Raw genomic sequence first — 13072 nt, forward strand, 5'->3', positions numbered from 1 at the left:
CATCTTTGTTTTGTATAACTTCAGTTTGCAAGCTGGGTGTCGAACTCAGGCCATCACTTGATGAATTACCCTTTTGTTCTTTTTCTCTGGGTAACTTTATTAAGTTATTATTTATCAATCATTGATTATTATTAAACAAAATTAATGGATGGGGCCAAGGGGTTTGGGGTGTGGGAGGGGCTCAGGGCTAGGGCAGAGGGTTGGAGTGTGGACGTGAGGGCTGCGGGGTGGGGCTGGGGATGAGGGGTTCACGGTGCAGGAGGGGGCTTGGGGCTGGGGCAGAGGGTTGGGGTCAGGGGGGTTAGGGCTCTGGGGTGGGGCTGAGTGGGGGATGAGGAGTTCAAACTTTGGGGTGCAGCAGGGAGGCTGCCCCAGGGCTGAGGCCAGAGAGGACTCCCCCCAGCCCTCTCTCTGCCTGCAGCAGCGATCTTCAGTTGAGGGACCCCGCTCTGTTCCCCCTCCCCCCAGCACAATACTCACCCAAGCCCCAGGCTGCTGCTCAGGAGGTCCAGACAGGATAAACCCCCTCAGAGGTGTCTGCTGGGGGGGAGGGCTGCTATGCTGCTGAGGCTCCTGACCTCCTCCCTCCACAGGTGCAGCAGTCAGCCTGCTGCCAGGGCCGCTCCCTTAGCCGGCAGTGGCCGGCGAGGGAGTGCAGTGTGGAGCTGCAGGGGGCAGCCGCCCGGTGCCCAGGGCACAAGTGAGGCAGGGACACTCGGGGGAGGTGTGTGGGGTGGCAGGTGGGGCTGGGGGAGAGACCCAGCCATGAACATTGTTGGAGCCCCCGGGGGCCTGAATTTGCTGGAGCACGGGCACCACAGGCCCATATGACTCGCCGCCCCTGAAAACATGGTCGTTCCTATGACTTGAACACACTTTTTATCTCACGCTAAAGAAACCCAGAAAGGAGATTGAAAAATAAATTGGATCAGACAGAAGAGAAAGGAACAAAACCAGCAAAATGCAGGAAAGCTCCATAAAGGAAAAATAATGGAGAATTTTGGCAGGGAAAGTCCACAGCCAAAAACGTATATGTAAGAATTTCCAAAATCAACAAGCAGAACATGATGGGGGGACTGATAAGTTACTTTCACTTTAAAATATGACACCTTTACAGAATGTCTCAGAACAGAAGAAACCCTGTTCCTCTCTACTGGGAATAAGACACCTTTGTAATGACCCATCAAAGTCTTAGCCTGCTTTACACGGGTTCCTGAAAAAGCCTTGCCCTTGCTGCTCCATGCCATGATTGGGCAAAAGGGCAGCTGCCACTTAAGTCTCTGGTGACAGTGGGGCCTTCCATCCACCATCCTTTGGGATGCTGCAGGTTGTCTCAAGATATCAAGCTCTTGGTTGCTAAGCTGCTTCTCTTCAAAAGCAGCCACTGAAGTGTAACAGAAATGGGGACTGTTTTGCTCCTCCCAGTGACATGTACAGAGCTTGACACAAGGTACTAGATCCTGAAGGCAGAAAAGAATATAAACAGTTTTAGGAAAGAATGTGGAAGAAAGTAATAAAAGCAAAAGGGAATATTGATAATGTTTAGGAAAACAAATAGAACTCATATAGTTATAGGGAAGAACAGGAGTTAGTGCAATGCTTTTCAGTGAGAAAGCAAAATGTGAAACAATTCTGACTTTATATATAGGGGAGCTTATTTTCTACACATTGTAGCAGTGCACCTATGCTCAACAAGGACAGCAGCTGGCAATGCAATCTTTGTGAAGAAGCTTTCCAGTGCTAGCTTCTGATTCTGGCCACTCAAAATAATTACGTATGTCAGTGGCAATATTTGCATTACCCTAGGGCATGTCTACACTTCAAGACAGTACCTGTGGCTTGCCCAGGTCAGCTGACTTGGGATTGTGGGGCTTTGGCTGCAGGGCTATACAATTGCAGTGTAGACATTTGGGCTTGGGCTGGAGACTGGGCTCTGAGACCCTTCCTCTTTGTGGTGTCCCAGAACCTGGGCTCCAGTGAAGCCCAAATGTCTACACTGCAATTTTATAGCCCCGCAGCCTGAGCCCTGTGAGCCTGAGTCAGCTGACACAGGCCAGCTGTGGATGTTTTATGGCAGCATAGCTCTACCCCCAGAGAAGGTATTGCCACAAGGGATGCACTATGCACATTGCTGGCAGTAAAAGCCATTTCTGGGTCTATAGAGAATGTCCCAGAATGCAGGGCTATAGGATCAGACCTAATCAATTTACCTACCTTGGAACTGACAGCTCACCAACCTGACAAATCCTTGATGAAGAGCATGTAGGGTTAGGATACGAGCAAATAATATAAAGTGAAAACTAATACTAGGGTAAATCTACATAAAAATCACAGGCCGAAATCTCAGCGAGTATAGATCAGCATAACACCATAGAAGAAGCCAGAATCACTGAAGTCAGTGGAGCTATGCCAATTTATACCAGCTGAGATTCTAGCCTCACAAGGGTTTAGACCAGATAAAGAAAAAAACGGGAATGATAGAATAGTGAAGCATAACTCTTCATCTGGGGCAGAGGGGAGTGGGAGGGAGAAAAACCTACTCACAATGTGCTTTGTGTGGTTTCATGTCATCATCATCATCAGTCTGTGGCAAAGAATTGGAGGGCGTGTGTAGAGCTGGAGTCTCCAAAAGGTGAAGCTGTCCCGGTGTATGAGAAATCTGAGAATGAGCAAGTGGCAATGTGCAACGGATCAAATGGGATGTGATGATAGCAAATTACTAATATAACGAGGACTGTGTGTAATAAATTGTTTTACTGTGATAACTTGATTCTTCTGAAACAAAAGAGATGCACTCTTCTACATCATTGCTGAAGTGTAAAAAGTATCTTATCTGGGGCTTCAGATTATAACAAATATTTCTCGAACCATAAGGTCAATATTTTCACCTTTTGGATTTAGATTAATCTAAGTCAAATACTATTTGGGTACCTTATCTGCTTACATTTGGGGAGTTTAAAATGAAGTTCCAACTAAAATTAATGGGCCAGATTCTAAGCTGCATTGAACATAGGACTGGAAGGGACCTCCTAGGTCATCAAGCCTAGTCTCCTGCTATCGCAGGCTACGATGTTTTATAATCCTTTTAATAAGTGTATGAAGTTCAGTCTTAAAACCAGTTAGATTTCCTGCCCCCACTTTTCCTATTGGTAGGCTGTTCCAGAACTTAATGGAGCTGAGCTCAAAGCAAACTGGATGAGTTGGAGACAAAAGGGGATTTAAGACCTCTTTACTTCCCTCTCTCCACCACTCCTGGGGCTAGCGGCTACTAGCTGGGGGTGTAGGGGCTGGCAACCAGTTTCAATGACTGGAAATTTCAGGGGCAGAAGGATGCCTAGACCTTGCCCTCTTCCCCTGCCTACACTTTACGTTTGGGTAAAGAAGTAAGATTGAAGTAAGAGAAATTCCCTATTGGCTAGATCCTCCAATGTTGTGCCAGCAGATCAGTGCAATGTGGCTGGGCCAAGATCTCTCATTTGATAACAGAAGTCTTTGGGATCATCAATCCTAACTCTGCTCTATGAGGGAGTAGCGATATTAGAACCTGTGGGCACAGGTCCACCTAAGGAAGAAAACTTGTTTACTGGTACACGTTCCAGCTAGAAGGATGAACGAGTTCTCCAGTAGCTTCCTCAACTCAATATTTATTATTCAAACCAAGTTGTCAGTTATATGTCACTGATAAAGAAGGCTGACAGTAACAGAGTTTGCCCATATGGAGAAGCAGTATATGTGTGTGTATATGCCAGTTCCTTCCTGCCAACATATTTAATCATTTGTACGCAACACTGTGCCAAACATTAAGAATGTAACGGTGCTAAGTGCATATGGAAATAAACTGACTGATTATACTCATTTTTATTTTCTCATTCATTAGGGAGTTATGCTGGGACAGAACGTGAAATGGACCTGACTGAGGATTACAGAAAAGCAAGAGCTGAGTTAATCCAATATCTCCATTTGTTATGGACTATTTCTGTATCGCTCTTGTTTCCTGGTAATAATACTTTGCATTTCCACAGTGTTGTTTATCTGGAGATTTCAAAGTGCATTTACAAACATTCAGTAAATAGGTAAGAATTCTTATATCCATTTTTACAGAAGGGGAAACTGCAGTAAAAGCAAGTGTAGGTACCAACCTTTGAACATGTTGGCTTTAAGTTGGGCCCTGCCTACATTAGAAACATTTACACGAGGAAAATTACATTACTGGTGCAACACCCTAATGAAGATGCACTATACCAGTGTAAAACAGGATTTACACCAGTGCAGTTTACTTCACTGCACTTCTTTAGTTAGTTTAGTACTGACACTGTGTTCAGCCCTGAATGGTACACAAAAATTAAGGCAGTCCCTGACTTGACTTTCCCCTTCTGCGCTGAATCACTCAACTGGTTCTCCCCATTTCACCCTATCCTATAACTGCAGTGTCCTTTAGGTATCTATTCCATAGTTCCCAGCACCGGTTCCAGTAGTGCATTGTAGGAGAATTCACAAGACCACTGTTGCACTGTGGTACAACAGCATGAGGAACTTGCACTAAAATAACTGTGGCTGACCAGCTGAGGCACAAATGGTATTCAGCCCTGCTGAAGCACTGTCCACTCCAAATGGTATTTAGCTACCCGTAAAACTGCTTGGAGCACTTTTGTGTGTGGATGAAAAATGTTTTATATACAATTAGGTGGAAGAAAATATCACATAGCATAGTAAATTTCTCTAGTATATTCAAGGCCCTACTCATCCACTCTTTCCTCTCATTGTGTTACCCTCTGCCAATGTCACCCTCATCTGGTGATTTGATAGCATCTCACACAAGCATCTCTATGCCCTCTTCAATACAGCGCCTTATGCATCGAACACACCTTCTCTGAACGAACCCATCAAACTATTGCACTCCTCTCAAGACCCACCTCTACTGCATAGCAATTAAGAGTGGCTTTGGGGCAGACAGAGATAATTATAAATAAAGTATGTGCCAACTAACAGAAACATTCAGTTGTCTGTATTTGATCGTATCCCTCTTGTCCCAACTTTCACATGTCTCCTGTCATTGGGGGTAGGGACCAGAATTTCATGTTTTTGTACAGTATCTGCAACTTTGATCCAGACTGGGGACTCTGGCCACGAATGTGAAATACATGTTAAATAATAATAATAAAGTACACTGTAAGTCTGTCCCTGTGTCCATGAATGAGATGTCACACAGCAGCAGCTGCCTGCAAAGTGCAACTCATGCTGTTGAATTTATTTGAGCAATCTATTGGATGTCTACATTTGCATGTTTGTAACCTTGACTTGGTGTTGGGTTCATTAGTCCTTAAATACAAGTAAGGTGGTGTGGGTTTTTTTCCCCCCCCCCAGCCAAACTGTTCGCTCAGTAGTCCACTGTTATTGGAGTTTAGTTGATTTGCGTTTCGGTGGAGAACTGTGTCATGCAAATCATGATTGCTATCAGAGTTTATCTTACACTAGATACTTATCTTAATGTACCTTAGTTTCATTAGAAAAGTTTTCAGAGGTAGAAATCATTTAAGACTACATATTAAGGGTTAATAATAAATGGATGGGTTTACAGACATTTGACTGAACACAGGGATGAACCTTTTACTACTATTAAATGTATGAACTGAAAATAAGATGTAATCAGCTTATGTATTGGATCAATTCATTCTCTAGGAAAATTTGGCATTGCACAGATACAACCCACAATTACTTTCTTCACAGAAACGTACGGGAACATCTTTATGGGTAAACAGCAAAAAATATTTTTTCAATAAGAAAAGAATAAACACACCTCCCCAAAACCTGGTTATAATGGGAATAATCTTAGCCAAGGATATTTCTCTGAGAATTAATAACCAACTGGGGTTAATGGTCATTGGCTTCACCTTAGGCCCTCAATTAATCCTTGAACCTCAACTGTTACCACTTAATTGACTTAGTTTCATTTCATTTTAACATTTCAAAGTGATCTCCCTAGAATCACACTGACAGAGTAACATGGTCTCTGTAGATGTGCGCTGACATGGTTTCAATATTGTTATATTGTCTCCATACACTTGCATTGACATTTCATTTTGTTTTGACATCACTATGCCACATCCATGGATCTCAGATGACATGAGATTGTTCAGATTAGGGTAAAGCCAGTCCAAGAGTGGGAAACTAGTATTTTATAAAATGCAAACAAACTGCAGCACATGAGCTCACTTAAAGGCTATTAAAAACTAGATTGATTAATATAGTCAATTTGAACAGCATTTCAGTGTACTTTAAACAAAAAATCATAACTAAACTATCTCAAAAAATTAAAAAAAACCCACGTCACTTTCCTAAACCTGTCTCTTCACTTAGATCAACTGCAACTATTGAGACACGGTTAAGAAGCAAGTGGCCTGAGAACTATACCAGTTAATTTATTAAAGAAATGAAAATTGATATTACATTTCATGTTTATTATAGGCTGCAAATAAATTATGTATATCTCAGGCATTCCCAATAATTAGTATCAAAACAATTAACTGAGTACTGTACGATGCAATTCCAAATCAAGATAAAATTCTTTGTATAAACTGAAATAGTTAAGCCAGCAACGTGAGGTTTTTCCTATAATGTGGAAAAGTTTAGAGAGGCCTTTTGAAGTGCTTTGATCAAGCTCTAAAATAATTTTAGTGGATTACTATTGTACTAAAATGATAATTTATAGTAGCTGACCTAAGCTGCTCTTTGTATAACAGCCATACATGAAACAATAGCAGGAAAGTGAAAAACACAAGGGGAACTAAAGTTGCTCTGTTTATTATTTAGCTCATAATTACATCTTCCTTATTTAATCTTTTGAATCCTGGCATGTTCTTAATAATACAGGTTCAAATAATATTTACTACACACAAGAGGGTTAGTTTTGAGTAACACATTTAGACTATCCAAACTTTGTGTAACTTGTGACCTTTCCCTAACCTAAGCAAGGTCTATTTTATACAGATTGTACTAGATAGACAGTTCCTCTGTAAATGGTAAAGTTGCCGCCAAGCTCCCATTGTTAGCCATTTACTTCATTTTTCAGCAAGGCATACTTTTAATTCCTATCACCCAGCTGTAAGGAGCTTTCTTTAGTTTTCTTCTCTTGTCAACTTAAAGTAACAGGGGTTTCTCTTAGCAGACTGCAAAACCCACTGTAAGTGGCACTCTGGAGTTTAGATAAACAAACTAGGAATAGTGCTTTTTTAAATTCTTGTAGGCAACTTGCTATTGTAATTCACAACATTTGATCAGCATTCATAGTAACAAACATGTTTGTTATCTATTCTCCAAAACAACAATGGTGCAATTCTTCAACACCTACCTTGAGTAACACTTACTAGCTACTGACATTGCTGGGCCAGAGTCTCTCCTCCAGTACTGTCCCCTTTTTAAAAAGGGACCAGGGTCTAATTGCAGATGACCTATTGAGAATTACTCCAACATGGTTGTTATTTCAGCTGGCATAAAGTTTGCAGAACTAGCTCCTATGCCAACCATTTATTAAAGGAGGAAAGGGCAGTTAGAGGGGCAGAGAGGAATTGGGCTCAATTCTGTCAATTCTCAGCAGGCATATGGTTTTCTAGGAACCATAGCTAACACTGCTTATTTAGAGCAGTCTCTAGGCTGCCAAAGCAGCTGCAGCTTGAGAATCAGGTCGCTGTAACTGACCCTTGGATGGTCCTTGGTTCTGTGCTGAGCAAAGCATCCTCAAGCTGAGTAAGGACTGCAGAATCATATCTTTTCATTTTTAATAGCTGAAATCTTAATTTTGACCATACATATTTTCTCACAGCCAAGATAGCTATATGGAAGAAAGTTTGTGTTGAAAACTAAGACCCATTAGATAAGTATAGGATTTACCATACTGGATCATGCCATTGTTCCATCGACTCCATCATCAGCACCTGGAAGTGACCTATATGTGACACTTCAGAGGGAGGTAAAACCTCACCCGCTGCACTCGACTAGCTGGGGAATGCTATACATGGAGCTCTGGGTCATTTCCACCAAAATTAAAATATAATTATGAAACATTCTGCATTATATGGTCATTTGGCCTGAATGCACACAGGATATGAAATAAAGATAGCGTTTTTCAGCCACAGAACTTTCATCAGAAGCCATCTGTAGAGACAAAAGTAATGAGTAGAGAAAGGGATATTCAAATGGGAAAAGGACTAATGAGAGGCTTTTGGCCCACAAATAAGAACTGGCTATACAATATGGAAAACAAAAAAGGATGTGGAAAGAACTATGAAGTGCCTTCTTAAATAAGAAGAGATGGCAAATCAATTACACAAAGAGGTGTACAGAGAGGGCAAGGTAAGGGAATTAAGAAGTAGCAAGAGTAAGTAAAAACAATAAAACAAGAAACAAAGTATTAATTTACTATGCACATACTTGAAGTGAAATAGTGACAAGGTATCCACAGGTTTAAAATATATGCACCTGTCTGTTCACCTTTCCATGTAGCCCAGTTTTTTACTATTTACACCAAGCTTTTTGGTTTTGAGCTGGCTTTAGAGGAACTATTATTTATCCCTAGAATGCAGGAAAGATCATTAGTTTGTTCTGTTTAACCCAGACTCTGTCATTTTCAGCGTGACCTGTATGCCTGTGTGCCATTCCTGCTGGACCAGGAAGTTTTACTTCCATATTGAACTCATTGCACACAATCGTATCAATTTCTAAGGCTTGGAGCAGGCAGTATTACAGCGTTTGTAAGAGCAGATGCTTGGTAAGTCTATATATGCCAGTGAGACCATCATTCAGTTTTATGCACACTTCTGTTTTCTGGCTTGGCATAATTCATTAGCACCACTGCAGCATACTCCATAAAATTGGATTTGGCTGCAGTGCTAAGGTTCTAATGACGATAGCATTGTAAAAAAAGCAGTAGTTTTTCCTTTTTATTCTTAGAGTTGATATTTACATCTGATAAACTGAGAAAATACACAGAGAACATTTACAACATACAAGTAGGAATAACAATGCGGTTTTATTTTTTTAATGTTTTGTACTTACCATTTAAAATGGTGGCACACAGTATAATAAGGTTTGTGATAGCAAGGCTTGCTAGGAGAGCACATGCAATTGGAATTAGCAGAGCACATACATTTTTACGGCTTATTTCATCAGCATTTGAATACACAGATTTTAAGAGGGTCAATATATAAAGGAATGGTCAAAGCTCTGATTAAGGACTCCACTATTGCCTTTCAAGCTGTTATACTGCAGCATCAGGTAGGGGAAAAACAAACAAATACTGTACAAGCATAACCTTATTTTTATTTGTGCACCCTCAACATTGTTATATTTGTTTTTATATTAAACAAATTAAAGATTCAATGAGGGCTGAACAGAATTTTCAACATCTGTGTAGATAAATGTAATTTATTCAAAAAGAAAAAGTAGCACAGGGCATCTTGTAAAAACTGTTTGAAATGATTTCATACAACACAATGCACAGACATTAGCTAAAATAGATTCAGTTTTGTCCTTAAAACCTGCTTCATGTAGGCAGTTATTACTTTGAGTTTCTAATGGAACAATGGTTGATTATTACTTTCTTTTTTTCTATTCTTGATTTTACACATGCTACTAACCTAAACCAGAGTTATATGTCCCAGGGGCAGTTGCACCCTAAATGTTGCTTCTGTGTAGCCTTAGGGAGGTACACTCTGCAGATTGCTTCTGCCTATCTTTATGTGCAGACTCATAAAGCCTATCAGGTAAAAATAAAGTAAGTGTAATAGTTGAAACATAAATGAGTTACAAGTGTTTGGAAAAAAAAAAAAAAGGATTTATTGAAAATTGGTATTTCTAAAGTAACATTCAGAAACAGTAAGATAATCTTTGCCATGTAGGTAACTCATGGTATTGTGGCAACGCTAGTGTACTCTTGCCTGTACAGCAAAGGATGTATCAATACTATTAAAGCTATTTTTTCCTAGAGGAAAAAAAAAAAAGAAGGGATTTCTAAATTGGCCGTATAAACAAAATTCATGCTAAAACTTGGCACAAAGTTCAGTATAAAAGTGAGATTTGAAAGTTTGTTTTAAAATAAGCTGTGTAGTTGTTTTAAAGTTAAAAAAGTGGTTTCATACACTTTCTTTGCATCTCTTACTTTGGATTGAAAATTTGTGCACAATTTCAAAATATTACAGACCCCAAACAGCTTCTCTGTTGAGATTCTGAGAGCTTCTGTTACTCAAGAGAAGCTGAGTATGCAACTCAACTTCCTATTCTGAGAGGAATTTCCCTTTGGGAGTGGTAGTTTTATGAGACTTCTTATCAAATCCCCTTCCCAAGATGGAGTCTATAGCTTTGTTTGGCTCTTGTGATTGGTTAGAGAAGAGATGTTCAGCATTTGTGGTGTTTCTATCAGCTTCCTCAAAAATTTTGTTTTTCCCTGGCTGACTGTTAGGAAGGAAAGTGTCTTAAAAAGGCTACCAGCCCAAAGAGATGTCATGTCTGACCATCTCTTAGCTGTGAGAGCAGAAGTTAGGCTGAACACTACCCCTCTTTTCTGTGGTGATGAGTGTAAAAAGAAGACGAGAAAGGAGCCCTCACAATTTCTATAATGGTGGAAGCCCACAGCCATCTCTAGACACTTCCAGCCTTGGCAGTTCCATCAGGAAGAAGAGAATAGGAAACAATAGCACTCAGGAGATGGTGTGCTTATTTAGATGAATTCCCCATCCAACAAATCCAGTAGGAAGCAGTGTTTACCTTTTGGTTCTCTCCTTGCACACCAGGCTGATACTCTCAGAATACATCAACCAGGTACAAAGTTTCATACACGGTCTTTTTGGATTTCACGTGCCGGAAAACTGCACATCATGAGGCCTACACAGATCTACTCAAATTATTTGCTTAAAATCAACCAAGGAAAAGATCCATCAGTAGAGATTTCTAGGATATGCCAAAACTGCTGAAAGAGGTCAATGTGCTTTACCAATTATTTTTAATACTTTTTAAGGTACACATTAATATGCACCACACATTTTCCCAAATATATATATATACACAAGATAAATGCTGACTTTTTTTAAGGAAAAATATTTTTAAAAAATTGAATGTCAGATTCTTTTGTTTTTAAGCAAACATATACAAATGAGGAAATTCATGCATCAATCATTATATTAGAATAATAGTAGCTGTCTGGCTTAATGCTACAAAAGCCAGGAAATTCAGAGTGCAAACAAGGCATTAAAGATGATGTGATCCTCTTTTACCATATGAATTGCAATGTGAGTGTTAAGTAGGGAGTTTCAGCCTTAACCAAATTTCCTGGCTTGTGTGTGTGTTTGAGCCAGATCTTTAATATTTAACAAAGTTATGTGAGAGAAAACAGAAAGCACTTTCTTTAAGATGACTCCATAACACAGGGAGGAGAATTGAAAGTCACACCTTTCAGCCTCCACATTTTTTCTTTTGTTTAGTATGTAAGGAGAAGCCATCCGGAAGGAAGAAAGATTATGACTATCTATAAACTAACTGTTTGACAGAGACAGAACTGCTGATAATGAGTGGGTTGTGTCTGTAGTTTTTGGCTGCTCACAACAGCAGAGGGCTGAGGCAAAACAGAAACTCTTGATATGTTTGTCTAAAGAGGTAGTAGTGTGATCACAGGCAGCAGGAGTTCAGCTGAAGTTCAGGGCAGATGTTGCCAGTAGTTTACAGTGCAGGAAAGTAAAATTGCTTCCGGATTCACCTCTTCCTCCCAATTTCTCTTCCAACATCAGTGTTGAGCCATGCTGTGTCGCAGAGTTACAATATCAGTAGGAAAGCAGTCTTTTAGCAGGATACCACGTTCACGATGGCAGTCCAACTCCTCAATAAATCCATACCAATAGATGACTAATCCAGGACCAAATCTATTACATAATGAGAAGAATATAACATAAAATCACATATACAGAAGAAAAAAAGAGTCCACAGTCCCAGGCCAATGAGTAATTCACATGCATTGTTGATTTTATTCTAAAATTGGAGTTTACCTACATTTAATTTTCAAGATTTTCATTTAATCAGGGTAGAATTGTTTTACAATTAAGTAATATCTGATTCCATGAATAAAAATGCTATTTAGAGTCTTACAGCAAACTGAAATATTTGTTTAGTTCACACTTTTACCATCGTGAACATATAACTAACCAGCCATAAGAACGGACCCCTAAGTGCTTTGTAATAACATTTAATAACTGTGTGAGACATACAGAAGCCTCTCTTCCCTTGCTCTCCATTTATTTCAGATTTGGACATTTAAGCATTAAAAATACATGGGTTTACATAAAACCTCAGATGATGTGAATTTCAGTACAGTAAAGATCAACAATGATTGAAAATATAATCTCTACAATGAGTAAGTAACTGTTAAGCAAAGCACAGTCCATAGAAAGTTTCTACTGCAATGTCTCTAAAATGTGCCTCAGGAATTCCTCAGATATTACTAACATTGACTGATCCCCACTAGGCACTCTCAGGAAGTAGCCCCATGGACTATTTTACCCATCAGGAAGTTCAGACCTTGAGGCTGGGTTCATAAAGAAGTAATCACTATCAATCATTGTGTACAGCGATATGTTTTGCACATCAGTTTCACGTTTTTCCTACTGAGAGCACTTAATTAAAGGGCAGCACTACTTTTGGTGTAGTGTTGCAGGAATTTTACAGTGAAATCATAAATTATGAATGTTGGGTTAGTAAAAGGATGTCTAAAAACAGAACCACTTTCTGTAGTCTTACATTACAGCAGTCTGTACAATGTTAGGCCAAAAAGCTTTTTCTTTCTGTGATTTATTATATGCTATAGTGAACTTGCCAAAAACGACAGTGGAGGATGAGCTATTAGATACTGTATGTACAAGAAAACGTTCAATAGAATATCATTTAATGGTTTATACACAGAACTGTGCTCAGTACTCACACCAATATGGTAGCCAATTTTTGTTGATGTTTAATTATAATAAAAGTGTGTCGGGGGATGCACAATAACTGAAAAGTCCACTTAGCAGACAATAGAAGCTCTCAAAACAGTGGG

At 39.7% G+C, this 13072-nt stretch overlaps 1 protein-coding gene across 5 annotated transcripts in view; it reads right to left on the minus strand.

Annotated features, from left to right (window-relative positions):
- Nucleotides 1–13072, minus strand: part of CDIN1 (CDAN1 interacting nuclease 1) — a 205323-nt gene that overhangs the window by 20397 nt on the left and 171854 nt on the right. For 4 of the 5 annotated variants that reach the window (XM_074955763.1, XM_074955762.1, XM_074955770.1 and 1 more), the window contains one exon: nucleotides 9025–11906. The exons of the other annotated variant lie outside the window; for it this stretch is intronic. In XM_074955763.1, the coding sequence (XP_074811864.1) occupies nucleotides 11771–11906 (136 nt within the window). In that variant the 3' untranslated portion in view covers nucleotides 9025–11770. Of the gene's footprint in view, nucleotides 1–9024; nucleotides 11907–13072 lie in introns of those variants that run through there. 5 annotated transcript variants of the gene reach the window in all.

This window comes from Natator depressus, chromosome 6, assembly GCF_965152275.1.
Source record: "Natator depressus isolate rNatDep1 chromosome 6, rNatDep2.hap1, whole genome shotgun sequence".
Classification (NCBI taxonomy): Eukaryota; Metazoa; Chordata; order Testudines; family Cheloniidae; genus Natator; species Natator depressus.